The sequence below is a fragment of the Sinocyclocheilus grahami genome, unplaced genomic scaffold (assembly GCF_001515645.1).
Source record: "Sinocyclocheilus grahami isolate Dianchi unplaced genomic scaffold, SAMN03320097.WGS_v1.1 scaffold317.1, whole genome shotgun sequence".
Lineage (NCBI taxonomy): Eukaryota > Metazoa > Chordata > Actinopteri > Cypriniformes > Cyprinidae > Sinocyclocheilus > Sinocyclocheilus grahami.
This window is the reverse complement of record NW_015505496.1, coordinates 491,891-518,928: the sequence shown is the minus strand read 5'-3', so window position 1 is coordinate 518,928 and position 27,038 is coordinate 491,891. Positions and strand designations below refer to the sequence as shown.

General features: G+C 37.0%; 1 protein-coding gene across 1 annotated transcript in view; it reads right to left on the bottom strand.

Annotated features, from left to right (window-relative positions):
- parp8 (poly (ADP-ribose) polymerase family, member 8) overlaps window positions 1-25,669 on the bottom strand; it is a 47,420-nt gene extending 21,751 nt beyond the window's left edge. Inside the window, exons 1-6 of the mRNA XM_016294409.1 lie at window positions 25,069-25,669; window positions 24,488-24,542; window positions 7,057-7,094; window positions 5,512-5,601; window positions 3,286-3,356; window positions 3,127-3,195 (exon numbers count right to left, since the gene is read on the bottom strand). Coding sequence (XP_016149895.1) covers window positions 3,127-3,195; window positions 3,286-3,356; window positions 5,512-5,601; window positions 7,057-7,094; window positions 24,488-24,542; window positions 25,069-25,159 — 414 coding nt within the window. The 5' untranslated portion in view covers window positions 25,160-25,669. The remainder of the gene's footprint in view (window positions 1-3,126; window positions 3,196-3,285; window positions 3,357-5,511; window positions 5,602-7,056; window positions 7,095-24,487; window positions 24,543-25,068) is intronic.
- Between the last annotated feature and the right edge of the window lie 1,369 nt (window positions 25,670-27,038).

Below are 27,038 nucleotides of genomic sequence, written 5' to 3'. Positions count from 1 at the left end.
ATTTTTTTATTCACAATCTCCTCATCACAGGCAGGCACAGCACGTAATTCAGCATGTGTTCGTGTTTGTGTGTGCTGTCTGTGTCAGTCATAGCACCTGCCTATATCGTGCACTATATCGAACATTTTTTATACCGTTATCGAAGAAGGTGTACCGTCGATAAATATTAATACCATTTTATCACCCAGGCCTAATATAGTGCCACAAAATTAAATAAATAAATATCGTTTACAGCATTTTTAATACAAATAAGCACCAGTCAAGCTGTGATACCAAACAGGACCACAGGGAGATGTCAAAAGACCACTAAACCAGCTGCCTTGACCTGACTGTTTATGCCATTATACGGATCCATTCAGAATTACTAAACCACTAGCCACTGCATAATCTAAAACACCTTTAGCTGGCATCCATTTTAAAACATTCGTGCTTTTAAGCCAAATACATGCTGAAAAGAATAATTTACTGACATCTGGAAGTGAGCCACTATTCTCTCCTCCATCTCTGATGTAATTGGCCACATTTTCTCTGTTTTTGGACTTAATGTTTGAATGCATTCGCTTACTGGATCCTTGGACTGAAAAATTTCCAGGAGTTTACCAGTTTAAAATTATCTGAACGCAAAAACCTGCTTCTTTTAATTTTAAGGCATTGCTTTAGTTATAATGTACTGATTAAAATTAGTAATCAAGAATTAATTAGGCTATTCTTAACTACTCTGCACGCCTCCCCTGACATGCTCTTGTGCCCCACACATTGAAAAGCCCTGACAGGTAGACTGACTCTGCTTGCATTCACGTGATTCATAGAGATGAGAGGTAATGCATTTAGTGCCCCCACCTGAGTGGTGTGATTTATATAGTGTAATTTCTAATCACTAAAGACACTGATGCTTTGACTCTGAGAACTGGAAACATGTCAGAAGTGCCGGTACACTAAAGATTAATATACAGAAGTGCCGGTATACTGCGTAAACATTCGTGCTTTTAAGCCAAATACATGCTGAAAAGAATAATTTACTGACATCTGGAAGTGAGCCACTATTCTCTCCTCCATCTCTGATGTAATTGGCCACATTTTCTCTGTTTTTGGACTTAATGTTTGAATGCATTCGCTTACTGGATCCTTGGACTGAAAAATTTCCAGGAGTTTACCAGTTTAAAATTATCTGAACGCAAAAACCTGCTTCTTTTCATTTTAAGGTATTGCTTTAGTTATAATGTACTGATTAAAATTAGTAATCAAGAATTAATTAGGCTATTCTTAACTACTCATTTAGTTTGCAAGTTTACTCATTTGCATTTAGTGCCCCCACCTGAGTGGTGTGATTTATATAGTGTAATTTCTAATCACTAAAGACACTGATGCTTTGACTCTGAGAACTGGAAACATGTCAGAAGTGCCGGTACACTAAAGATTAATATACAGAAGTGCCGGTATACTGCGTACCGCCCACTTCAAGCAATGGTCTTTTTAAATATTCAGTACAACAGAGATCAAGAAAACTCCCCAGCTGTCCAGAAGTTCAGAGAGAATATGCCAGTATGTGGCACGGAAGAGTCTCCCAAAGGCTTTGAGATCATCAGAACAGCAAAGGGTTGCAAAACTGCCACATTACAGTGAGCAAGAGCCAGTGATGGCACAGGCATTAGGGCATGAATCATCATCACCTTAGGACTGGTCTTCACAGAGCACACAAATGGAGTTTACCAGTTTAAAATTATCTGAACGCAAAAACCTGCTTCTTTTCATTTTAAGGTATTGCTTTAGTTATAATGTACTGATTAAAATTAGTAATCAAGAATTAATTAGGCTATTCTTAACTACTCATTTAGTTTGCAAGTTTACTCATTTGCATTTAGTGCCCCCACCTGAGTGGTGTGATTTATATAGTGTAATTTCTAATCACTAAAGACACTGATGCTTTGACTCTGAGAACTGGAAACATGTCAGAAGTGCCGGTACACTAAAGATTAATATACAGAAGTGCCGGTATACTGCGTACCGCCCACTTCAAGCAATGGTCTTTTTAAATATTCAGTACAACAGAGATCAAGAAAACTCCCCAGCTGTCCAGAAGTTCAGAGAGAATCTGCCAGCATGTGGCACGGAAGAGTCTCCCAAAGGCTTTGAGATCATCAGAACAGCAAAGGATTGCAAAACTGCCACATTACAGTGAGCAAGAGCCAGTGATGGCACAGGCATTAGGGCATGAATCATCATCACCTTAGGACTGGTCTTCACAGAGCACACAAATCTCACTCACTCACTCCAGATTTATGGATTTGCTCCAGTGGATGGTCACATGATTAATTTAAGCACAATACATGTGTGCAAACATTCATTTTCAGGATGGAAACCTTCTCAGAAGAGTGAGGGACTAATCATTAAAAGTTAAGAGAGTTATAAAGTTCTTTTATGTGAGCTGCAAACTACTTTAGGTAAATTTACCATGAAATTAAAAGTCTGAAGCCCCAGGCGCTGTGGGTTTGAAGCTGGTTTTATACCTGTAATACCTTAGGAAGTTTAGTTGCACTGAACACGTGAGGCAGAGGTTCACATGGTGAACAGGACATTGTTCAGCAAACTCCAACTCTGATTCTTTCACTATTATCCCTATAACTAAAGGTCACATTTGCACATGCTTCTAAATTTCATTCTGCACCAATGAGTGTCATAAAAAAAGCCATTTAATATTAGACTGTTGTGAGAGAATTCAGTAAGAAGTATAGAATATAAGTATTCTTTTGTTTCCTCCAAAACATTGAACAGTAATGTACCTATAACTAAAGGTCACATTTGCACATGCTTCTAAATTTCATTCTGCACCAATGAGTGTCATAAAAAAGCCATTTAATATTAGACTGTTGTGAGAGAATTCAGTAAGAAGTATAGAATATAAGTATTCTTTTGTTTCCTCCAAAACATTGAACAGTAATGTAAAAAAAAAAAAAAGAGGCATGTATACACTGAAAATTATGACAACAATTTAGCTGGAATACTCACGCATTTATTACTTGGTTAATATGGATTGTAGCTGGTTAGTCAATAAGACTGCACAAAAAAGATTCCACAGACTGAAATGTTATGTACATAAATGTAGTGTAGTGACTAAGCTGAACTTACCTGTCCAACATAGTAGAACTCCTCTGAATCATTGTCACCCTCTGAATCCTCCTCTATAGCATAATGGCACTGGAAAGGTTTCAAAAGCAAAAGAGGGCTTTAGTCACAAAACAATTGACATTTTATGATAAAAGTTAAAATTATGGTCTAATTTCTTACCGCGTTTTTGTCGGTTTGAAGTTTTGATTTAATAGACAGACAGCTGGTGGCATCATTATTTTTGCGTATTTCTAAAGACAGAGTAGAGTGAAAGCACAGATGTGTGAGGATGGCATGATACTGTGAACTGAGAATTTCAGGTTAAGATCATATCTGGCATAATTCCTGTGACAGGCCTGGTCATGTCCTGAATATACAAACTTTCTAACCATTGTTTTGTGTAGACCAGTTGTGTGTATGGTGACAGCTGAAACAACGCAGGTCTTACTAAAAGACTAGTTTTTTTGTCAATTCCATTACAATTCCAAACCACAAAACCTACAATCACAGCTCAGAATCACAAATCTGGGATAACACACTGCCACATTAAAGTGCTAATAGAACAGTGAGGTCTTGACCATAGAAGTGGTACTTGCATTTTTCAACACTTCCAAGTAAAAATAGATATGTTTATACAGAGGTCTGTGTCAGAAAACATTTACAACTGACAAAGTTTGCACATCCAAGATCCATCAGCAGAATGTGCACAGGCTCATTAGTTGTAATGTACTGTGCCGGAAGATGTCAACACTTTTTTATTAAATGTGTGGATTGGAAAACTATTAGGTGTGTATGACAAGCATATATTAAAGGTGCACTAAGCAATATTTGAAAAACGCTTTTGACCACAGTGTCGCACCGAGTCCCAAAACACACTCGCTGCCAATCAGCAGTGAGGGGCGTGTCTAGTAATGACAGGGAAAAGAGAGTGCTCAGTGAGTGCACAGGACGGATATTAGCAGATTGACTATAGAGTGTGAGAAATGGCAGATAAAAAAAGAAAAAAAAGAGGAATATTTTGGAGGAACAAAACATTAAAAAGAAGGGTTATGATCAGGCAAGAGGTAGGACCTGCGTAAATATTGGAGCAGCTTTCCAGCAGTGAAGAGAACTCAAGGAGCAGGAAAGCCTGGAATCGGACGCCGAGGTTGCTTTGTTTCTTCTTGATCGGTGAGTTACGTTGATTTTTATGTTGAATTACCATAATAACACGCATCGCTTTCACTTACTGATGACATCATACCCTCGGCCGGCAGGCATAGCAGATTCCGCCATCGTCGCTGTCAGGGTTGTGTACATACGTGAGGGACGGAGTTATCAAAATAGGGGCGAGGTCCTGTTGGGGTATGGACATGTTTGTTTTGGTGCTTTAAAATATCAACATCGTTTGACAAAATTTGCTTAGTGCACCTTTAATGGTTTAACTAACTGCTAGGGGAAATTAGCCAAGATCTCTGCTGTTTTGCCACTTTGTTTTGGCACATACTTCTTGGTTGGTCCTAAAAATAGGAGCAGAAGAAATGCAGTACAATTCCAGGATAATTAAGAGTTACTGCCAGTGTAATCAAAGAGCTCTAAAAACAGAGAAAGACTGACTAACACTATGTGAATACAAAAAAAAGTACTAAAATGTACCACTGCATTACCATGTTCTTTTTTGGCTCATACATTATCGTTTAACAGTCTGGGGACAATACGATTTTTTCTAAGAAGAAATAAATCATTTTATTCAGCAGTGAAGCATTATTATTACATTAAAATAAAAAAATATTAAATAAAACAGAGATAAATTAAAATAGAAAACTTAAATTTGCAATAATATTTTACAATATTAATGTTTTTACTGTATTTCTGATAAAAATAAATGGGTGAGCATAAGAAACTTCTTTCAAAAACATTTGAAAAAAAATCTTGCTGACAGCAACATTTTTAAACTGTAGTGTTTGTGTATATCATGGTTGTATTTGTGGTACCCTTGAGTACAATCTAAATGCTGTATTTACATGAATATGTTATACATTCAGTACCATGTGCTTCCACTGTTTTTTTTGTAATGATCTGTCTGCTTCCACTGCTTTTTTTGTAATGATCTGTCTACTGACCATCACTAATAATGGCAGATCTGAAGGATTATATTGTTCAAACTCTGAGCCAACTATATGAAATTTGATTGTGTAAGTGTTGGAATCATGGTAGTTCAGGGTTGAAGCTAAAATATTCAGCTGACAGGTCCTTGACCAAAGTTTACAATGACTAAAATATTACTGACGTACACTCTGGATCTGGAAGGCTGCTGGTTTCCTTTTCCCTTAGGTGTGACATTAAAATACCTGATCATTCTACTGGTTCATTGGTTTTCTTCAGCTGCAGCTCTTTTATGATTCCTTGTTAGATGGTAACGATTACCTGTTGCAATTCTGTGGAAAATCACTGGTATTGGATCCCTGGTGACGAACACTTCATCATCGTTTTCAGAGTTAGACACATATGTGTTATCTGAAATGACAAGGACAAGCAGGTGCTATTAAAATACCTAGAAAAGTAGACCTGATGAAGATCTAACAGTGTAATCAAGCCTGGCAGTGGTAACCAAAACCATTAACCTGCAACTTATACATAATAAATAGAAACACTCCAAATGAGAGTGAAGAGAGAAATGTGCTACTTCTACAGTTTCTAGACAATCCAGTATTTTCAGGTTAAAGCACCCACCCCAATGGCATTATTTGGCAATGTTGTCTAAATCTGAGCCAAGCAAATTCTTATGCAAAGCCGACTGTCTGCCACTATGCTGTGATTCAGGCTAGACTAAGTCCTGCAAAAAGGAGGTCTGCATCTTCTATATTTAGATTTAAGGAACAACTCTTGTGTGTAAATTTTAGGCTTAATTCAATTTTAATGTGTGTGTGTTTTGAGGGGGATAAATGTTCAACTTGTGTTTTATTTTTTTTTAAATCTAACTAAGCAAAGACAAAAAAAACTGACTGCACTGGGAAACTACTGAAAACCAGCGACCTAAAAGCAAAAACCCAGCATTATCACTATACCCAAAAAACCCACAGAGCTTTACATTGAGTTGTCATTTTATGGCCCACAAGAGAATGAAAACAAATACTGTCGTTCACTTGTGCCGTTATAATTACGTGACAGAAAAGAGACAACAGGAAAAGATTTAGGGTATGTCACTGTCACTTTACACGGTAGACCCTGCATCATCTTTCCTATCAGGTCAGGTATAGATGCAGTAAATGACATTATGAACTATATTTTTATATTTTAACAGACTGCTAGCTAGTGTTGTTGATACTTGGCAGGGTATTGTTATGCATTTGCTTATGTGTTCTGAATGGTTTTTAGCACATTTCTATGTGGATGCTATAGGGTGTTCTGAGTGGTTCCTCACTGGTCCATATAAAGTTCACCACCAATGCTATATAATATTCTGGTCCCAAGATATGGCCTGTGTACCTACTTCAATGAAAGTCTATGGCATTTTTTGCTGGTTTTATCACTGGCCAGCTGAATCCAATTGTTTTGAACCATAACATTACTCCCCAGTTTGTCCTTAGCGCAGATGTTGCAGGACGAGTTACATGGCAAATTTAAATACTTGGAGTTAAAGCTTTTTCTAAACTCCTGAGTAAGCAGTAGGGCTAGTGCAGTGATTTTCAAATCTGGCTCGCAAGATCCACTTTCCTGCAGAGTTTAGCTCCAACCCTAATCAAACAAACCTACCTGCGATTTTCTAATGATCCTGAAAACTCAGGTGTGTTTGATTAGGATTTGAGCTAAACTCTGCAGGAAAGTGGATCTCGCAAGCAAGATTTGAGGATCACTGGGCTAGTGTTAAAGGTCTATTGGTCCATATTGTAATATACAGAGGAGTGGTGAAAGTTTCAGTGTATGATCCATCCATTTATCAAATAATCCATCAAATTATGTGTGCAATACCTGGATAATCATCGGAGACGTGAACAGAGTAGGACACTCTAAAAAGAAAACACAAATATTAACATTAGAAAGGATACATGTAACACTGCAGTCCATTACACTGCTTCTCAGACACACTCGTGCACATATGGTACCTAACACACAAATGTCTCATTTCCTCACAATGAATAAATTCTGAAACAGTTTAAATATTATCATATCATATTGTGACAGAGTACCACCGGCTGTTTTTTTTTTCTTTTTGCACCTGTTTTGATTTGTAATGTATCATATGTAATAATATATCACTTTAATAATGGGAAGTCGTGGCCTAATGGTTAGAGTCGGACTCATAACCCAAAGGTTGTGGGTTCAAGTCTCGTACCGGCAGGGATTGTAGGTGGGGGGAGTGAATGTACAGCGCTCTCTCTCACCCTCAATACCACGACTGAGGTGCCCTTGAGCAAGGCACCGAACCCCCAACTGCTCCCCGGGCGCCGCAGCATAATTGACTGCCCACTGCCCCAGGTGTGTGTTCACGGTGTGTGTGTGTGTTCACTGCTGTGTGTGTGTGTGTGTGTGTGTGTGCACTAATGATGGGATAAATGCAGAGCACTAATTCTGAGTATGGGTCACCATACTTGGCCACATGTCACCTCACTTCACTTCACTATAAAGTCATAATTTATTGTACCTGACTCAGTGCAGTATTTTCACAGACACTGCAAATAACTGAAAAGTGCAAAGTCTGGTCACACTTTATTTTAAGGTCCAATTCTCACTTTTACCAAACAATTAAATATGACATTTGCCTCAAACTCCTAATTTGCTGCTTATTAACAGTTAGTAAGGCAGTCAAGTTTAGGTATTGGGTATTAGGGATGTAGAATATGGTTATGCAGCAGAATATGTGCCAATAAACTGTGTGCTAAGTAGGGACGTAACGATTAACCGCGAGCCGGTTGAAAATCGATTCAAATATGTGACGATTCAAATCGGTTGAGATGCTAAACAAATCGCGATTCATTTAGGGGTAGTTTATGAATCCATGTCTGAGGGGAACTTGCTGTCTTTAGAAAAGTTCAGATGCAGGGCTCTACAGTGCGACTATTTCAGTTGCATTTTCGACTGAAAACTACTGCGTGCGACTATGACATTTTTAGGAGCTCCAGTGCGACTGACCCGATCATCATACTTGTGATTGCGCTGAGGGGAGCTTCAGAGGTTTCTTCGTGTTTTTGCAGCGTTGAGTAATGTATCACAGACATATCTCACTAATCCTTTCATAAGCAAAGTGTAGACCGGGTGTAAATAAGAGATTCATTGCGCAGTGTAGAGCGCTTCGTTGATTATAAATGTGTGCTCGCGATGAACTAAGATGAGTGCCAGCTTTTAATTATTTTTAAGGGAGTTTGTAAAAGTGATACTGATTTAATACAATACAATTCAATAAACAAGAAGTTAATATTAAGTGACTTACATTGTCTGGCTATAACACTATTGTCTGATTTTGCTCTATTTCGACGTCGAAAATAGTTTAAAACAAAGACATCTGCATCTCCATTCAAACACAGCGGGGTTTCGTTTATGAATGAACGTGCGTTTCTGAACGAATCTAGTGAGTCAGTGATTCATGATTACCCATTCATAAAGACAGTCACTTGATTCATTCCTGAATGAATCAGCTGTTCGAACGAATCAATTGAATGAATGATTCAGTGATAAAAAAAATAAGACTTGCCGCCACCTGCTGGCAGTTTTAGTTTCATTTTTAAAGTAACTTTTCAATTATTTAAATCATTTAATATTTCTATATTCAAAATTGTATATTTAAAACATTAATATCATCATGAATTTATGGATTTACTTGCACTCATTCCCCTTCTGAGCCTCATTTAATGTCTGAAAGTACACCAGGCCACTTTTGTGTTCTTCTGTGCCACCTCTACAAATTAATTTTGTTAATACTGATTTAATTTGATTGGTAACTTATATTTCTTATTCTACTTGTTCTTATTCTGTCGTTTTAATTAAAAAAAATTTTAAAAGCTTATAAAATAAATGTTTTTAAGAATTTGACAAAAGATGACATACTTTTAATAAAGTTAGAGGAGTTTCATGCAGATATTTTTATGTATAGTTTCACAAAACATTCTGCTTTTGCTTCAAATTTCTAAATTATACAATCCAATTTAGATTGAAAACTGCTCATGTTGCATGTATGCAGCATCGTTGTTTGGATCATGATTCATTTTAATCTCTAATTTTAAATGGAAAGAGCACAGACAAAGCCTTAGTTTGTTTATATGAAGAGATTTATTTTATTTGTGTTATTTATTTGATTTGGGGCTTGTTTTAAAATTTCAAATTAGTTTTGTTATTTACATTTGCATTATATTTACATTGTGTTATTTAGCATACACTTTTATCCAAAGCAACTTACAAATGAGGACAATAGAAGCAATCAAAACCAACAAAAGAGTAATTATATGCAAGTGCTATATTAGTATATTATTATAGTGTTATATTTCAATTTCACAAAGAAATGTGCAGCATTTTGTCCAAGCAATAATAAAAGGACACATTCAATTTATAATTTGTCTTAAATCTCATTTTGTAAAAAAAAAAATAATAATAATAAATCGTGAATCGAATCGAATCGTGAGTTGAGTGAATCGTTACATCCCTAGTGCTAAGTACTAATAAACAGCCAATATGTTAATAATAAGCATGCTAATAAGCAACTAGTTAATAGTGAGAAATGGTTCTTATACTAAAGTGTTGCCCGAAGTCTATTAATTTATTACATACAATGCAGTCAAAAATCTGAGACCACCAGTAAAAATACTGCTTTTTAGCATTTTCTATTTTATTCTATTTTTAGCATTTCTATTCTCATTTAATATCATTTTTTTTACAATATTATTAGCATAAAATACAGTGAAAATTTGAACCACTACACCATTGACAAAAAGACAATGGACCCACAACATTTTTCTGACATTTTGCTATTGTCCCCCTTTGTTTTAATGACAGCAGCACTCAAGCTGCATGCAACTCTACAAGCTTTGCAAAACCTGTATTTAAAATGTTTCAAAATCATGGAAATCATTGATTTTTGTGTTGACTTTTGATTTTGTAAGATATAATTGTCATAGATGTTGGGATCCCACCAGTCCATTACTCACTGAATAGCTGAAATTATAAACTGTTCACATATGAATAAATTAAAACAAATGATCAGCTACAAAAAACCTATTCATTTTATTTTAGTTTCGGTGCGGTGCAGAAATGTAATGCTGTGAAGACAGAAATGCCATCTAGTGTCGACAACAACAACTTGCATCAGCAAAATTGCAATAAAATAAATAAATAAAGGCTCAATTAAATTTGACAGAAATAACAGAAATGAGCAGATGTTATAAATTCTGTGATGCTTTACAGAAGAGACCATCGGGTCCCAGAGGGGTGCTGCCCGCAAGTCCTGAAAACAGCTAGTCTAAACACTTAAGTAAGAGGTAATTAAGGAAAGTGTGGTATACATTTCACGCAATCAAGTAAATAAGGTTGCAACGAACAGTGTTGACAACAGGACAGTCTTCATTGAATTAATGTGGAGAATTAAGTGGCTCACTAAAAAGCCTTATAGTGATCAGCATGAAACTGCTAAAATCATACCAATTACCTCGATATAGGCTGATCTGGCAAAAGTGAAAATATCACGCAGGTGACCTTTATGTGCTTATGTTTTTTTGCTCCATTGCACAAAATTAGAAAATATATTCAGGAATTAATGGAGCCAATGACCTTATACATACCATTAAAAATCATGGCAAATAACTTCATGAAAAAACACAAGCGTACTCTTTGTAGACCCTGACTACTACTGGAATAGAACGCGATACTAGCCCATAAGTAATTATGTGATGAAAGAACACAGAAGAGAGATTGATTCAGTGGAAGTGAAACCCCTCCTGTGGTCTCTCACAAGATGGTGCCACTCACAGAAAGCATTATTCAGAATGACACCTGGCTTTATTAAAAAATGACTTGGGTTGTGTTATGCATGATACTGGGGGTTTTTTGGTCACATGAGCACACTTTTCTCAAGTGCTACAAACATCTGCTAAATGCCAATGACTGTGCAAAAATGCATTAAGTTCGGGTGTATGAGGTTTATGCTTATGCTCATCACAGCAAGGCTTCTTAATAATGCATCTCTGCCCCAATAGCTAATTTTACAGGATCTACTAATTTACATTTTCTGCCCAACATTCATTTCTGCTACTGAAATAATAATTAAAAAAATGTTTTGTCAAGTAACCAAAAAAATTTTCCTTTTAAGTAAAAATTATTTAATTTATATTTATGACTGAAACAGTTAACCCAGGCTTATAGGAAAAATGTGCTGGTCCCGTAATTTCTGCAAAATGATATTATGTTGCTTCTTGCACATTTCACAACACTTTCAATGTGTCCTGTGAGTGCTGCTAAAGGTGTGTTCAGTTTTATCCAAAACAGATAGACATGAATCTGACATTGTTTTATTGTGTTCATTGTTGTGCGCATTGTCGTAGTTCAGAAATAAAATTTTCCATATGGGGGTTAATAGGTTAATACTCTATTGTGTTTGAAAATAAATATGCACTACCACCTACACTAAACCCTACCCTAAATCTACCTTATAGTGTTAACAAAAGCAAACTTCTTTCTTCTACAATCCTCTAAGCTCTTTTATGCATGGGCATAGCTTGTGGAGAGGGCCAGGGGGGCATGCCTCCCCTACCCCCCAGTGACTTTACTAAATATTTTATAAAGAATAATAATAAATAAATATTTTCAAATAAGAAGTAAATATGCACATAATGCATAAATTCGGGCAGAAAATCTTTGATATAATGCTGGCCTGCTGTGTGGCATAAAAGGATATTCAGCATTTTTATAACATACACAAACTGCAGAGAAATCTGGAGATAACGAAACAAGTCAGCTGAAGATCCCGATTCTGTGTTGATGACTCCGGACCCGGACAGTCAGATAAAGGTGATCCACAAGACACAGCCGTTTTAGCGCTTTGGATAAAAGCATCTGCTAAATGCATACATTATACATTATTAAACTGTTTAATCGTTTATTTTTCAATAAGACTTATTAAATGAAAAGTGTCAAGCCCAACAAATGTCTGTTTTAAAACAGTGAATGAGCAATTCACTCTTTGATTTGCTAAATAAAAGCCTCCTTTGAGATCGTGTTGACAAACATGTTTATTGTGCATTATTTTCAACGTGTTTAATGCTAAGTTTAGTGTGGCAAAATAAAAGCGCATCCGTGTGATGTATCTGATTGCCATGACAACCTCATGCTTATTGCTCTATGTAATCATAGTAAAATCACTTGAATATGGTACACAGAGTGTGAATTTGTAGATTTACTATAGCAAAAATAAAATGTGTTTAAAAGTGTGACTGACCTGATTAGGGATGCTCCGATACGCCTTTTTCACCTCCGATACCGATACCTAGAGTTCGGTATTGGCCGATACGATACCGATACCAGTGAAGTTTTTTTCCCTCATTTAAATAAATGTAGAATTTATATATCTCTGTGTGTGGAACTGATAATCATTCTTTCACAATCTACTAGATACAGACTACTTAATTATAAAGAAAAATAAAATAAACAATAAATATGAAAAAATATAGGCCTATGTATATTTATAATCTATGACAAAAATTCATGAAAAATCAGTGCACAATTTTAGAAATCCAAACATTTAGTGAAAAAACAATATTTTGTGTGGAACAAATAAAAGTGTTGCACTAAATATGGTAAAATGTTACACATTGCTATTTGTATTATTATAAAATCCATTCATTAAAAACATTCATGAATGTATTTATATACAAGTATGTACTATAAAATAAATTTCTTTTAAATGTATAGCATATGTTTTAATAAGGCAACAACATATGATAGATACGATAGGACAAAACAAATACAGTGCAGCATGAACTGTTTTTATACAGTCTATGAGCACGAAGCGCTTACAATGTGCGCATCTGGTGTGCAGAATGATGTACTTGAAGCAACATGGCGTCACAGCCTGACACTGTGTTCCTTCAAGTGCATCATTCTGCACACCGGATGCGCACATTGTAAGCGCTTCGGGTTAAAAACTGCAAAGCACAAAGGGTAGAGAAATTGATGCGTAGTGTATTATATCTGTGCAACAGTTATTGAGCCTTTCTTTTAACAGTTTTAAATTTCAGTTACTGTGCACGTTAAAAACAATTTACAGTCTTTTCTACGCCCGTGTTTTGTTCTCACAGACACCCGGTAGCAAGTAACAAAACAACATTAAACTCCGGCAAGAAGATAAAATCTTTTTTGCAAAATCATAGACATGTATTTACAAATCAAGTATAATGGGAACACAGAATGATCTTGGAGAGAGCTTTACCGAGCTGACTGCTGTAACCGAACGTGACCAGGGTTTAAAGGCTGAACGAATGACTGACAGCCACAACGGAGAAAAGAGTTTGTGTGAACTTTAATGTAAGGACCTAAATATTCATATGTAGCTCACATTAAGCTATCGTATGGCTTCAGAAGTAACACAGAATAATTCGCACAATCTCGAGAAAAAAAAGAAAATCTCAGATTTGGATCGGCCCTCTCTGACCGATACCCGATCCGAGAAAAATGGCACTATCGGAGTCGATACCCGATATGAATATCGGATCGGCGCATCCCTAGACCTAATCGACCCGTAATCAAGATGGGCTCGGTTACAAATCAAACACACCTGAACAAGCTAATCAAGGTTTCAGGATTACTAGAAAATTACTGACAGGCAGGTTTGATCAAGGTTGGAGCAAAACTCTACAGGAAAGTGGACTTTGAGGGCCAGAGTTGAGAACCCTCCAGGCACGTCTCAGCAGTGCATCTACAGTCATTTTTCAACTGCCTGTCACACTGAGAAAATCTTTCCATTGTGGTTTGCATGTGACATTACTACTTGCCATGACCTAAGATAATAACTGCAATGTGACTTGTGTGATGAAATCAGTGCTCAGCATGATGCTACAGTATAAATGCACTGCTGATATACAGTTCAAATGTGTCACCAGTAGCTCCACAAAAAAAAACTATAGAAAGCCAAAGGTTGGGCAGATAATGGTAAAGCAGAATGTGAGATTCTCTGCATCAGTTGAATATAATATTATTCAACTATTTGGCACATCAACTAATCCTCACATTAGCACCTGCCTCTTATTTAATCTATTTTTTATGGAGATGCACCGATCGAACGGCCAGGGACCAGCTGGTCAGTCAGCCAATTACGAGCCGGTTCATTATGACGTCACACCTACACTCACGTTCTTGAGTGAAAAAGACACAAAGTTCGCAATTTGTAATATGTGTAGGGCCAAAGTAAACTGTGGGGGAACCACAGGGCTCGATTAACGCTTGGGACAGGTAGATTTTTTAAAAGAGCAAGTGAGAGAGAATTTTACTTGCCCGATTAGACAAGAAGCCTGATTAAAACGTCAACAAAAATAACTAGGGAAGCACTGAAACTTGGCCACCAAAAATTTTTGTGAATGATTCTGATTTTATTGCATTCAGTGTAAACGGCGATTGATAATGTATTTATGTCGTGCCAGATGAGGCTTGCCGGTCCGTGTACTTTTGCGTCGATTCATTTTTCATTTTATAAACCAGAAATATGGAAAATCCAGTTTTTCCTTTAATGGATCAAACGCTGATGAATAGAATAAGCAGACACAAACTAACTTTTATTAGCCTATTCGAAATTCGTATTTCATTAAAAAAAAAAAATTTTTTCTTAATTTGTAACTGTGAGGTCTGCATTCTGACAAATACTGTGGTTTATATAACCTTAAACTGGCATAAAACCGTTACAAAAACCCAATGCGGTGTGAACATGGCAAATTACTTCTTCTTTTGATACTAGGGCTGCACGATTATGACAAAAATCATAATTGTCGATTATTCCTTTGAAATTGTAATTGCGATTATTAATTACGATTAAATGAATGATGTTTACACCTTTGTTTGAAGCAACTGCATGCCATATTTTTATATGAAAATAAACAAGCTGAAAACACTAACTGAAAAACATTTATTGCTTTTCTATAGTATTAATCCTCAAATGTCAACTATACATTGGATTGGTTTCTTCTTTAAATAAAAAGGTAAAAATATGAATGGTATTATAATGTTATACTAAAACTAAAATTAAAACAATGGGAAAACCCTTAAGATAACATGTACAAAGAAAAAAAGCATCTTAAGCATGCAGAATAACATAAGTGGACTTTGAACGATTAATTGCTGCTTTGAACGATTATGTAATTGTGGCATCCGTAATTGTAATCGCGATTAGAAATTCAATTAATTGTGCAGCCCTAATTGATACTTTCATTTCCTGGACTATACAAAACCTACCACATTAGTTGGATCTCATGTTATTACGGTACTTCCTCATTTACTCCCTGAATTACTAGTTTTTGATATAGTATACCAAATGACCCAAAGTTTATTTCCAGTGGTCTGCCAGTATGCAAATCTAATGCAACAACATTTGTTTGAATTAGAGCTTGTCACAATTTAGTACTCATGGTAATTATGCAAATTCAGTTATACCAAGATGATGAAACTCAAACATAATTTGTGTTGATCTCGGCCATGATGGATTATTCATGAGAAACTACTGCATCTCTGGGATTATGGGCTTTTCACTGCTTGAATCATATTATACCTACTTCTGGTAACATCTAACAAAAGTGATCTCCATGTGAATATCCATCTTTGAATGGTTTGTTGTATCAAATATCATGGTTATCTGGCATATCAGATATTAGAGCTACCTTGTTTTCTGTGAAGAAAATACAAAATCACAAAAATTTGAGGCCATGTCTATATTACATAGAAAGTTAATCCTTCAGTAAAAGCTGTTGAGCGCAGGTTGCAGCTCTACATACAGGAAATGTGCTACTTCCTCCTTTCTTACTTTCCCTCCTATAAGGCAAGGTGCAATATTTTTTCATAGACAGCCTGCCAGCTCATTTCCTGCTTGTAATGCATGGTACCTCCTCTAAGAACAAGAGTGACATTTGCAACCAGTTCAAACAGAAGATGACAAGGAACACCCCATTTTTAATTCAGGACACCTAAATGGATTACATTTTTGCTGTGGCAAACAACTGAACATGGAAATGAATAATCAATCTAGTGCAGTGTTAGAAACCGGGTTCTTACACCTGTAGGGATTTCTAGTACATGAACGGACACGGATATGACTCTATCCGCCATCATGAGGCTTTGAAACTAATTTGATCAGGAGACAACAAAGCTTTCTTGGTATCAAGGACTGAAAGAGTTCATTCACAACCTATAGAAACCCCATGTCTTGGGACCCACCAATGTACTGTATAGAACTAGTATATCCAGCAGGAAAAGGATGAGTAAATTAACTGATGCCCTCAGGCCCGCGAACACGAGATCTATACAGCGTGACTGTCGCATGACCCATTGAACATCTGCTTTCTGCCCTGACTGAAATCCCTTTTGTTACAACAAAGGAAACAGAACCTGGCGTGGCGATTTTAACAGACAATCGTTTAAAACGTATAAGTATTGAAAATGTAGCCACCGTATGTGTTATGCCGTATCTATATATTTGATGTGTTTATCGAAACCATGATATCTCAATCTTGGCCTTATAACTTTTCTTTTAGTGATTACGATTACTGTGTATGCAAAATACCTGTTGTTTGAGCTCGAATGAGAGCTTGTCTTATTCGCCGAACATTGGTGTTAGTGAAAAGTTTATATTTTGTATCATTCTCTGGTGATAATACTGTTATCAGAAGATATTTAAAACTTGCAGAAATACTCTCCACAAACAGCATGCGATTCATGCATGATAAGGAACTGTATGGGGCGTGGCTAAGCCACCATCTGATTGGACAGCGACCTGTGGGCTGGACAAGTCAGCCTTCTTAAAATTGAACACAAAGCCCCCTCGCGCTGTCTTACGCTCGGGCTCGCACTTTCACTCAAAATAACTTTGGCTTTCACCTTGGTGAGCGTGACAAAGCGCCTCATGCCGTACCATCGCACAAGCGAGACCATCTAAGAACTCAAACACTTCAGAGAAACACGATCTTCAAAGTCTTGCAAACTCAGGCTTTTAGCAGGACTGCTGAAGCTCTTCGTAACCCGGCAACCAACCAATCCAACGAGGGGTTTCCCAAAAGAACTTCATTCAAACGTCATTCCGACGTCACCGCAACCGACCAATCAGCAACGGGGTTCCCTCAACAGACATCCAGGAAGCCCGCGTCAGTGACGGAATCTCCTCAGTTTTTCAGCTGTCAACCAAGCAAAACGCAAGTACAAGCAAAATCTTCGATGTGCTGAACTGATGCTGGTGAAGTTAGATAAGCAGTAAAATTAAGCTAAATTCTCTGCTTGTGAGCGAACTCACAAGTAAAACGAGTTAGAACTTGGAAGCTTCATAGAATCCGTCAACTCTCATTTCTGTCATCTGAAACTGTATGTGTGTGTATGTGTGTATGTGTGCTTTAGTTTAGTTTTGATGTCATCTAGAATAGCCAAATAAATTCACGTTTCATTTATAAATAATCATTGTTGGTGTCATATAATTTCAAGGTTAAACCCTTTTGCCAAAAAGATCCTTGCTGGCTACCTAGCTCGTAGCGTACTATTAATAATTACCTCTAAGAGCTTACAAATTATCATAATTGTGTTAACCCATGGCCAGGTGAAACACATATTTAATTTGTTAAAATATACTGATGTCACGGCTCGCTGGACGATCCTTGATTTAAAGTGTAACACAACAAATTTGAAATCGGTTTAATCAGGTGGACTTGGGATATTCAGATCCGAGTCCTCTCAAACCTGAACGAATTAATAATAATTAATTCCCTACAATTACAAATGAATACATAAAGTTATTACACACCTTTGCCGATGTGAACTTCAAGCATTTTTGAATGCATTTTCAAGGTGCATTTTCGAGCTTTTCCAGCACTTTAGAACTGTGGTAAATGACATATTTCCATACTTATTCACGTTAAATCAGATGTTATTGTGCCATTAAAACCACCTTGTCTGGATTGCTGTTGGATAATATAAATAGCCAAAATTCAGTATATAAATTACAAAATTAACAAAAACAATTTATAGGGTATTTGTAAGATTTTAAAAATCTAATTTAAGGATTTTTAAGCCCTGCACAATTAAAATAAGTACTGTATGGGCAGGGTAAGGCAATGTCTAAGGTAATATTAAACCACAAAATGACTGTAAAAAAAAAAAGCACGATTTACAGTTCAGATACAAGTTTTCGCAAATACTGAAAGTCTTACTGTCTCAAATGTTTAGATTTTTGAAGGCACATTAGCTTTTGGTAGATCCACCGGTTCACATTTATAACTGTTTATTCTGCGTAAAAACATTGTTTGATTTTTCGCATTGGTCTAACAAAAACAGCAGATGCATTTTCTGTCAGTAGGTGGCGATTTTGGAGCAGCAGAAATATATTGGTTTACCCAGTAACAGCTGTAGACAAAGCTGCTCCACTCTTATAAACGCTACTTTGAGGATTAAAATAGAATAGCCTACCTACATTAAGGAATGTTTTTGTGTGGGGGGAAATGGCACGTCATATTCTTGACATTCTTCACATTGGTTATTTTAGTAGCATGAAAACAAAACGGTTACTCAAATAGGGATTAAATCATATAAAGAAAGCGAGCAACGAACGTTCCCCATCAATTGAAACTGATGACTCCATTCTTGCGCAAGCTCACCATGCAAATGAATCTCGTTTACATCGTATCACTTTGTTGTTTATAAGATTATTTGAGATGCAGATTTCATTCACTGAGCACATGCACTGAACAAAACTCCGGCATTTTCAGCGGCTCGTACTCGAGAATTTGGTCTTCATTTTAACCGTAACTTTTATTTGTCGTTTTCAAGTCAACGCACTGAAGCAGCAACCTCCGATCATCTGCCACTCTGTTCCATCAGAGGGCGCACATCAAAAAAGACTGGCAGATCACATCACAGCCACACGCACAGAATCAAGTTCATTTGTTTTCGTTTTATGCAAAAGGCAAAAATAATTAGGCTTATTATATCTAAAAAGTGAACTATTCAGTAAGATAGCGAATTATTATGAAACCAATGCAACTGAAAAGTTGAAAGTAACTGTGAAAAGGTTAAATGCAGGTTCTCTCTCTTCATTCAAGTCCAAACTGCTGAAAATTCTGCAAAAATGAAAACTCGGTCATCATTTACTCACTCTGAAGTTGTTTTAAACCTCAAAGAGTTTCTTTCTTCTGTTGAACATAAAAGTTATTTTGAAGAATGTGGGTAACCAAACAGATGCTGGTCCCCAGTGACTTCCATAGTATTTTTTTCCTTCTATAAAAGTTAATGGGGACCAGCTACTGTTTGGTTACCCAAAATATCTTCTTTTGCGTTCAGCACAAGAAAGAAATTAATACAGGTTTGGGACAACATGAGAGTGAGTAAATGACAGAATTTAAATGTTTGGGCGAACTATCCCTTTAATGGCAAGCGGCAGCATGTTTAATATTAGTCTGCTGTCATTTTAAGACCTACACGCATCTATTATACAGGCAAGCATCAGTTTTTCTCTCAACTGTTTACTTTGAATTTAGACATAACCAACTGTGTTTATATGTAAACCTTGTGTGTTTCTGACTGTATTTGCGCAATCAGACGCAAAAGATAACTTAGTCCAGTAATCAGGCACTGTTTGACAGGCTTTTTAGTGTGTGCACGCTTCAGGTGTATGCACTCAGAAAATGCGCATGTCAGAACAGCATGAAAATGAAATGTTTAACCTGCAAGGCTTTAAAGCACATGCAAATAATGGAGTTATTACATATTGTGTACTCTTTGTTGATTTTGTTTGTCCCAATGGTATAAAAGCCAAGGTGGGTCCAGACTTTGGACCTAAATGTGGCTGGGGCATCTATTATTTTACTCGCACTACTGTCCACTAGTGCTGTGTTCAAAATATCGATACAACGACGTATCGTCACAGACATTTGACGATACGAGTATCGATACAGCTGGCCCAGTATCGATATAGTGGCACGTGTGCAGTAGTGGACCGCGCTTAATTTGTTTAAATTTTTACAACGTTTAAAATTGAGTAGAAAAGTGCGAGGTTTCTAAAAAAGAATGACTAGAGCATATATAGGCTACAACAAGGTTTAATCTGGCCGCAGAGGAACACAACTGGGATGCCTGATATAAAGAGACGTAATCCCCGAAACAGAGCTTCCCACTTGCGCATTACGGAAATATCTGCTGTGTGTGCTACTTATCTTTGTCAACCTGGCAACCATGTGCACACGCGCTCTCTCTCCACTGAGGATAAACGTGCTTGCTTTCTGAAAACAGCGGTTAGCTTGCAGTTTAGCGATCTCCACTTCAATAATCTATTCTCAAAAAAGTGTAATCAACTGTTAATTTACGACACAGAGAGAGAGAGAGAGGCTGTGTGTGTATGAATTACCACCGTTTTGCCGGGTTTCTCTATAAACAGTGAAGCTGTGGCTTTAATTCCTTTAGAAACAATGATGTTACCAGCTCCTTGTTGAGAAAGATAATGTAGCTCATGAGAGATTAAGCTATTTAGTTGATAAAACTGCTGGGCAGCGCTAAAAAGTTTGTTCCTGAATATCTGAGTTCGGCCGCAACGTGATCTGTGTGTGTGACTGAGCTCAACACCAAACTGCTTCTGTGACGTGCATGTTCGGCTAGAGTCGTTTTGAACTCGTGCATCTTCGGAAGCGGAGCTGCGCGGAAAGTTACAAAAAATGTCGTGCACACCGCCACGCGGAAGGACGTCGCGCGCTCTCAAAGCAAACTTCTGCCAACACCGCATATTTGTCATACTTGCCGCGCGCACCTAAGCGAACTTGCGGACGCCTAAAATCAGCCTTGGGCGTGTGTGCGTTAGATGCAGTGAAGACAGCGCATTAGTTTAGAACTCTTCTAATTTTTTTTTTATCAGAGAGAGTGTGTTAATTTGTGCAATGATAACCTACCAGCAATGTAAATAATTGTTTTAATATATTAGAATGAGTACATTAAAATATAAATTTATTAGAACGAGTACATTATTATTTATGGGCTTAAAAACAAGATGCAAATAATCAGAATATTGAACCTGGTGGGGAGTGCACAATGTAAACAGGAAACATATGCCATTACCTATATTGTACTGTGGTACAGTTATGGAGGCCCTTCATAATGGAGAGGTCAACTTCCTGCTCTGCCAATAGTTAGAAATGGCACTATAGTAAGCAGTGTTTAATAAACAGCTGTTTTTCTAAATTCTGCTGAGGTGAAATTCAGTGCAGTCATGTATCGTGATATGTATCGTATCGTATCCTCTGTATCGTGATACGTATCGTATCTTGACTTTGCTGGAGATACACAGCCCTACTGTCCACCATTAGGGATGCACAATATTGGATTTTTGCCAATATCCGATATGCCGATATTTTTCAACTAATTTTGGCCGATAGCCGATATATTTTATTTTGTTTGGAAACATTACCAAGTCTCTCCTGTGTGAAAATTATAAGCAAATTATTTTTAATTTTGGTTAGTTTTTAACAAGAACTTATTTGTAAGAATTAACTAAACAATAATGAAGTTATTTTATAATGACAGAACATTGAAGCTTTGAAAATAACTATAAATAAACTCCTGTGCAGAAATTTTGAATTTTGGTTCGTTTTTAAGCAAGAACTTATTTGTTAGAATTAAACCAACAATAATGAAGGTTTTTTGACAGTACATTGAAGCTTTGAAAATAACTATAAATAAACTATATATCAATCCCTGCCTTTTTTTTCAGAAAGATGCAGTAGTAACCTTAACATTTTCTTTTAATCTATTTTATTTTAGATTTAATATTTGTAGATGGTCTAAAGCAAGAGTTGTAAAAATTCAGAAAATCTTTTAGAGCTCATAATATGTTTAAAAAATATAACATATTACACATTAATGAATAAATCCATGTATATAAAATTATTTAATTTACAAGTGTCATGTTTGTGATATTTTTTTATTATTCATGTAAGCTATAACTTCTGACCCTTAAATCAAAACATACTCATGATTTTATGACATTAATTACGGCTTTATTTAATCAGAAACACAGTCTAAATATTATTTGTGTATTTTGCTTTTATTTTATTAGAAGTAGGCCAACAGCGCCCCCTACGGAATTAAAATTCCTTTCCAAATGGGCATTAGGACCAGGGGGAGGCTGTCACGTGCTATTACTGTTTACTCTTTCATACAGCAAACGCGTCATTGTACGTGCATTCTCAATTTAAATGCAGCGATCCAAAACAGTGAATCTAATCACCAATCAGGAAAAACTTTGCTTCAAGAATGAGCCACACTGCTGACGTGATCTAATCACTAGCACTCCCTGAGCACATGCGAGTTAACGTATTCCTCTTATCGGCAAGACATATCGGCATAATTTTTCATATCGGGCCGATATTTACATTTAACGTCGTTATCGGCCGATTCCGATATAGGTCCGATAATATTGTGCTTCCCTATCCACCATCCCACTAAAAACCTATTTTTCTTAGGCTAGTTAACTTATGTTCAAGTTTCCCTCATTCATGTGTTGAGCGCCACCTCGAGGAGCCATGAAGTAGCAACGCTGGGAGCAGGGAAATCTATTTAGAATGCCTTATTTTATTAATTAAAATATCGATATTTGATGCCAGTGCATCAATTCTCGTATTGCACAGAGAAGGTCAATGATATATTGCCATATCGATATTTTGTCCCACCCCTAGGAAGCGCTATACCAGTGCTCATTTTAACCAAGGTCTAGTAGCTTTGCAGGTATTACTCATCTAAATGGCTTCGAGCTAAAATTTCAGTTTGGTATCAGATCTGACTTCATTGTTAAATGAGGCTGCAAGTCCCATTTTGCAGAAGAAAAAGCTTTCATCTCAATCTGGTGGTAAGGTCTTAATAATGTCAGCAGAGATAAATGTTTGTATAGTAAACAAGTCAATAGATTGGAAAGACTGCCCTTCCAAGAATTAGAGCAATGGTGTTCTTCTCATGTTTCCTTTCACCAGACAACATTGTGCATTAGACACAAGACTTGAGTAAGACGAGACATGCTCACTTGTTATCAAGCTTTCACACTAACTAACCAACCCAAATCCACTCCTAACTGAAAGTACCATGAACTTCCACTAGCAGAATGTGTAGAGACAAACATTCATTCAGAAAACATTCAGCTTTTCTTGTAGTGTCTTGTACTGCCAACACATAAATCAAAGATCTTAAACTAAATTTAAACTTGACATCAAAGATCATCTATCAAATATTCACAGCTTTCAAGCAAATCATTACTCAAAAATGCCCCAAAAGTGTGACCCCTGGAGAGTGACATGTAAATAAAACAGCCACACTTGAACACATTGGCATTCATGATCAATGGAGCGATGAGTACGGGGAGATTAATTTCCATCAGCTGTAGTGAACGAGAAATAAAGTACATGACTTGATTTTCTTCAAAAGACCGTTTCCTAGTGCTCCGGGTTGTTTACTAGCCCACAATAAAGAGTTTATTCTTTTTTATATGAGGAACATAGCAGCTGAAAATGGCTGCCAAATCATTACTGTAAAGGTGATTAGTCAATGTCGATGACAGAGTACAGGGTAATTAATTACATGTAAATGAAATCTATTGTTAATCACAGAGCAGCTAAGAGACTGCTTACAGTATGCTTAAGATGGTACATAGTTATCAATGCACAGGATTTCATAAGCATTGCTGACCACTACAGAAGAGAACAGAGACAATGAAGATGAAGTTATTGTCCTCACTAACAGGGTATAATGTGAAAAGAGAAATCACATGAACCTCAAGTGAACCAACAACGACATCCTCAATCCAATTAAAGCCTTGCACAGCATGATGGAGACACCTATTAAAGGCTTAGTACACCCCAAAAAAAGTCGTTTCATATTTAATATTTTGTTCATCCTCATGTTCTAAACTCGAACAACTTTTCTCAGTGAAGCACAAATGATGTTAGGCAGCATGACAGCTTCACTATCCTTTCACTTTTATTCCATCTTTATCCCAAAAAAATAAAAGCGAATAGATATTGAGTCATTCCACCTGGCAGCTTTTGTTTTTTCTGCAGAAGCAAGAAAGGTTTTAAGCAACATGAGGCTGATAGAATGGTGACGAAATTTTCATTTTTGTAAACTAAACACTGACAAATATTATAACTCAAAACATAAACGCATCAGGAGTGTGAGTGTACAGCAGCTTTCAGAGCATAGCGTTATTTACCTTTTAGGTCCTTTTGAGTAGGTGAACGTGAAGGTGGAGTCGGAGAATCGAAAGTCTGAAACAAACAGACAATCAGACAATCAGACTTGGGGTTTGTGAACAATATAACACACTGGACCACAAAAAAAAGTCCCTTTCAACAAGTGTAGTCTCCATGGCAACATCAACAGGGAATGTCCACCGACAATGAATACACAAGAATTAAATGGATAGCTGATAAGTGTGTGATGCTCAACAATAGTAAGGCGTGGGCTAATTAAAAAATCATTCACATCACAAAACAACACCCGAGGCGAATGTTAATGCGTTTATTAGGGTGATAAAAGCAGAATATGTGGTAGGTTTGCAAGGCCCTCGGTTGCAGTTGATTATTGCATCATTTATAACGTCCATGAAAGATTAAATTGCGTACGCCGGAGCACAATAGCCACATATGTATTTTTGAACATATCGGGCTTTCGTGTGAAGGAGGAAATAAAGGCATCAGCGGTGAGACTGACAGCCTGTCAGTTGTGTTGATTGAATCTATGGCAATTGTTAAAGGAAGACAGCTCTCTTTATAAGACACAATGGAAACTCACCAGAAAACAGGCAGTCTTTCTCTGCCTTACACCTTTGAATTACGATGTCGACGTCTTTTTGAATCCTCTCTTGCCTTGAACACATCCCCATGAAATAACACACACTAGAATGGCTTCTCTAACTAATATTCGGCGAAACAAACGAATCCTTTCCGCTCGCAGGCACAGTGGGTGTGGGGAACAGTGGGAATACGTGCTTGGAGGTCTGCTGTAACGATCCCAGGTGTGTCACGCCAACCGACACCGTTTCATTTCTTCTAACAATAGCCTCGATCGCATGAGCACATATCACTTTTACACCGGAAGCATCTTTCAGTCGTCCTCGTAACTCTGCTGAACCCAACAATGGCGATGTCGAAAGCCAAACAACGGAGCGAAAGAAAAAAAAGATATCGCAAGTCTTAACGTAGAGCCAACGCGGGCGAGAGCATCAGAGCGTAACGGATGAGCTGAAGTGGCACCACGGGGCAAACCAGTGTGGGAATCCTGTGTTAGCATGCACGAGCTGAACCCGGTGGGAAGGGAATCACAACAAGGCGGATGATGTCATGGACGTGTTTGTCTCCCACGCGCCCTCTCTGCTGCTGGCCAGCACTCTGGACCTGCTAGGCATCACTGGCTTCTGATTGCCATGGAATAAAAAGCTATTTATTTGCTAATAAATATATATATTCCGCTTATCATTGCTGATTTGTAATTAAACTGTATCACGTTTTTGCACCCTGTTTTTGTCCCACTTCTCAAGAATGACTGATAAACATTGTCCTTTTGATTATACGGACGAAGCACATGTATACTGATATTCAGTACAACAGCAACATTACCAGTGTGATGTTTCTTTTCTAGAAGTTAAATAAACGGCTATTAAAATCAACTTGTGCGTCAGACTTTGTGCCACCCATCAACCCACAGACCGAAAGCCGGACTGGAGTCTGGATCGGTGTAAATGAAGCGTTCTGTGAGCAATCTGAAGCTCCACTACGGGTTTTGCATTTCACACTCTCCTCACACTAATGAGAGAAACCCCACTCTGAGAGGACAGACCAGTGCTTAGCGTGTTTTACTGAACTTTGAATCCAGAAAAGTCACAAAACCCACTTTTATGCTTGGTTACATTATCAGTTAATATATAGGCCTAATAAATAATCAATATTATATAACATTATATTTAGTGTTATGTTGTAGCCTAATGCTATATTTGAAACAACAACCTAGCAAATTCATTAAACATCTTACTTTAGGGGATTTAAGACGCTTTAAAGTGAGGATATCCTACCTTTGGGAATGCAAAATATTTATAACTTTATTCTCAAATTAGATAATAAGAAAGAATAATTACAATAAGAATTTTTTTAAGAGTGTTTCATGAATCTGCATGGGCCCTGGTTTTTAAAGGAGATAACAACCTTGGCATTTGTATCACTGGAGAAAGCCTTGAGATGTCAACTTGAATCATATGTGCTTGGTGATATAATCATATCATGGCCTTGATTTCATTGAATGCTTTCAGAGTTTAACAGTTAGCCTCGTTTGCAGATTCCATACAACTGATTGTTGCAGTATCGTAAATGAATCTTACCAACTGCAAAAACGTTGTGACCTCTTATATAAAACAGCTTTATTTGATAACAAATCACTCCAAAATAGATGCCATGTTGAATATTAGCAGAGAGGCAGTCAATTTATGCGACAAGCTAATTCCACAGTGTCCATGATGTATCTGGCATACACTGCCACCTCAAACACATTGTTATAACATTGCATTTCGTCTGTAGAGCAACAAAGCTTTTACCCACTAAACTGTATGTGGAATGGGTCATGCAATCAATAGCAACACATCACAACACAGTTCATCACCCTTCTCACACTGTGCTTGCACCCATCATTCTTCTCACATCAACATTATGAACGCTGAACAGTTTCATTCCAGTCTATATATACAATTTTCACGTCTTCTCTCACAAGGATAA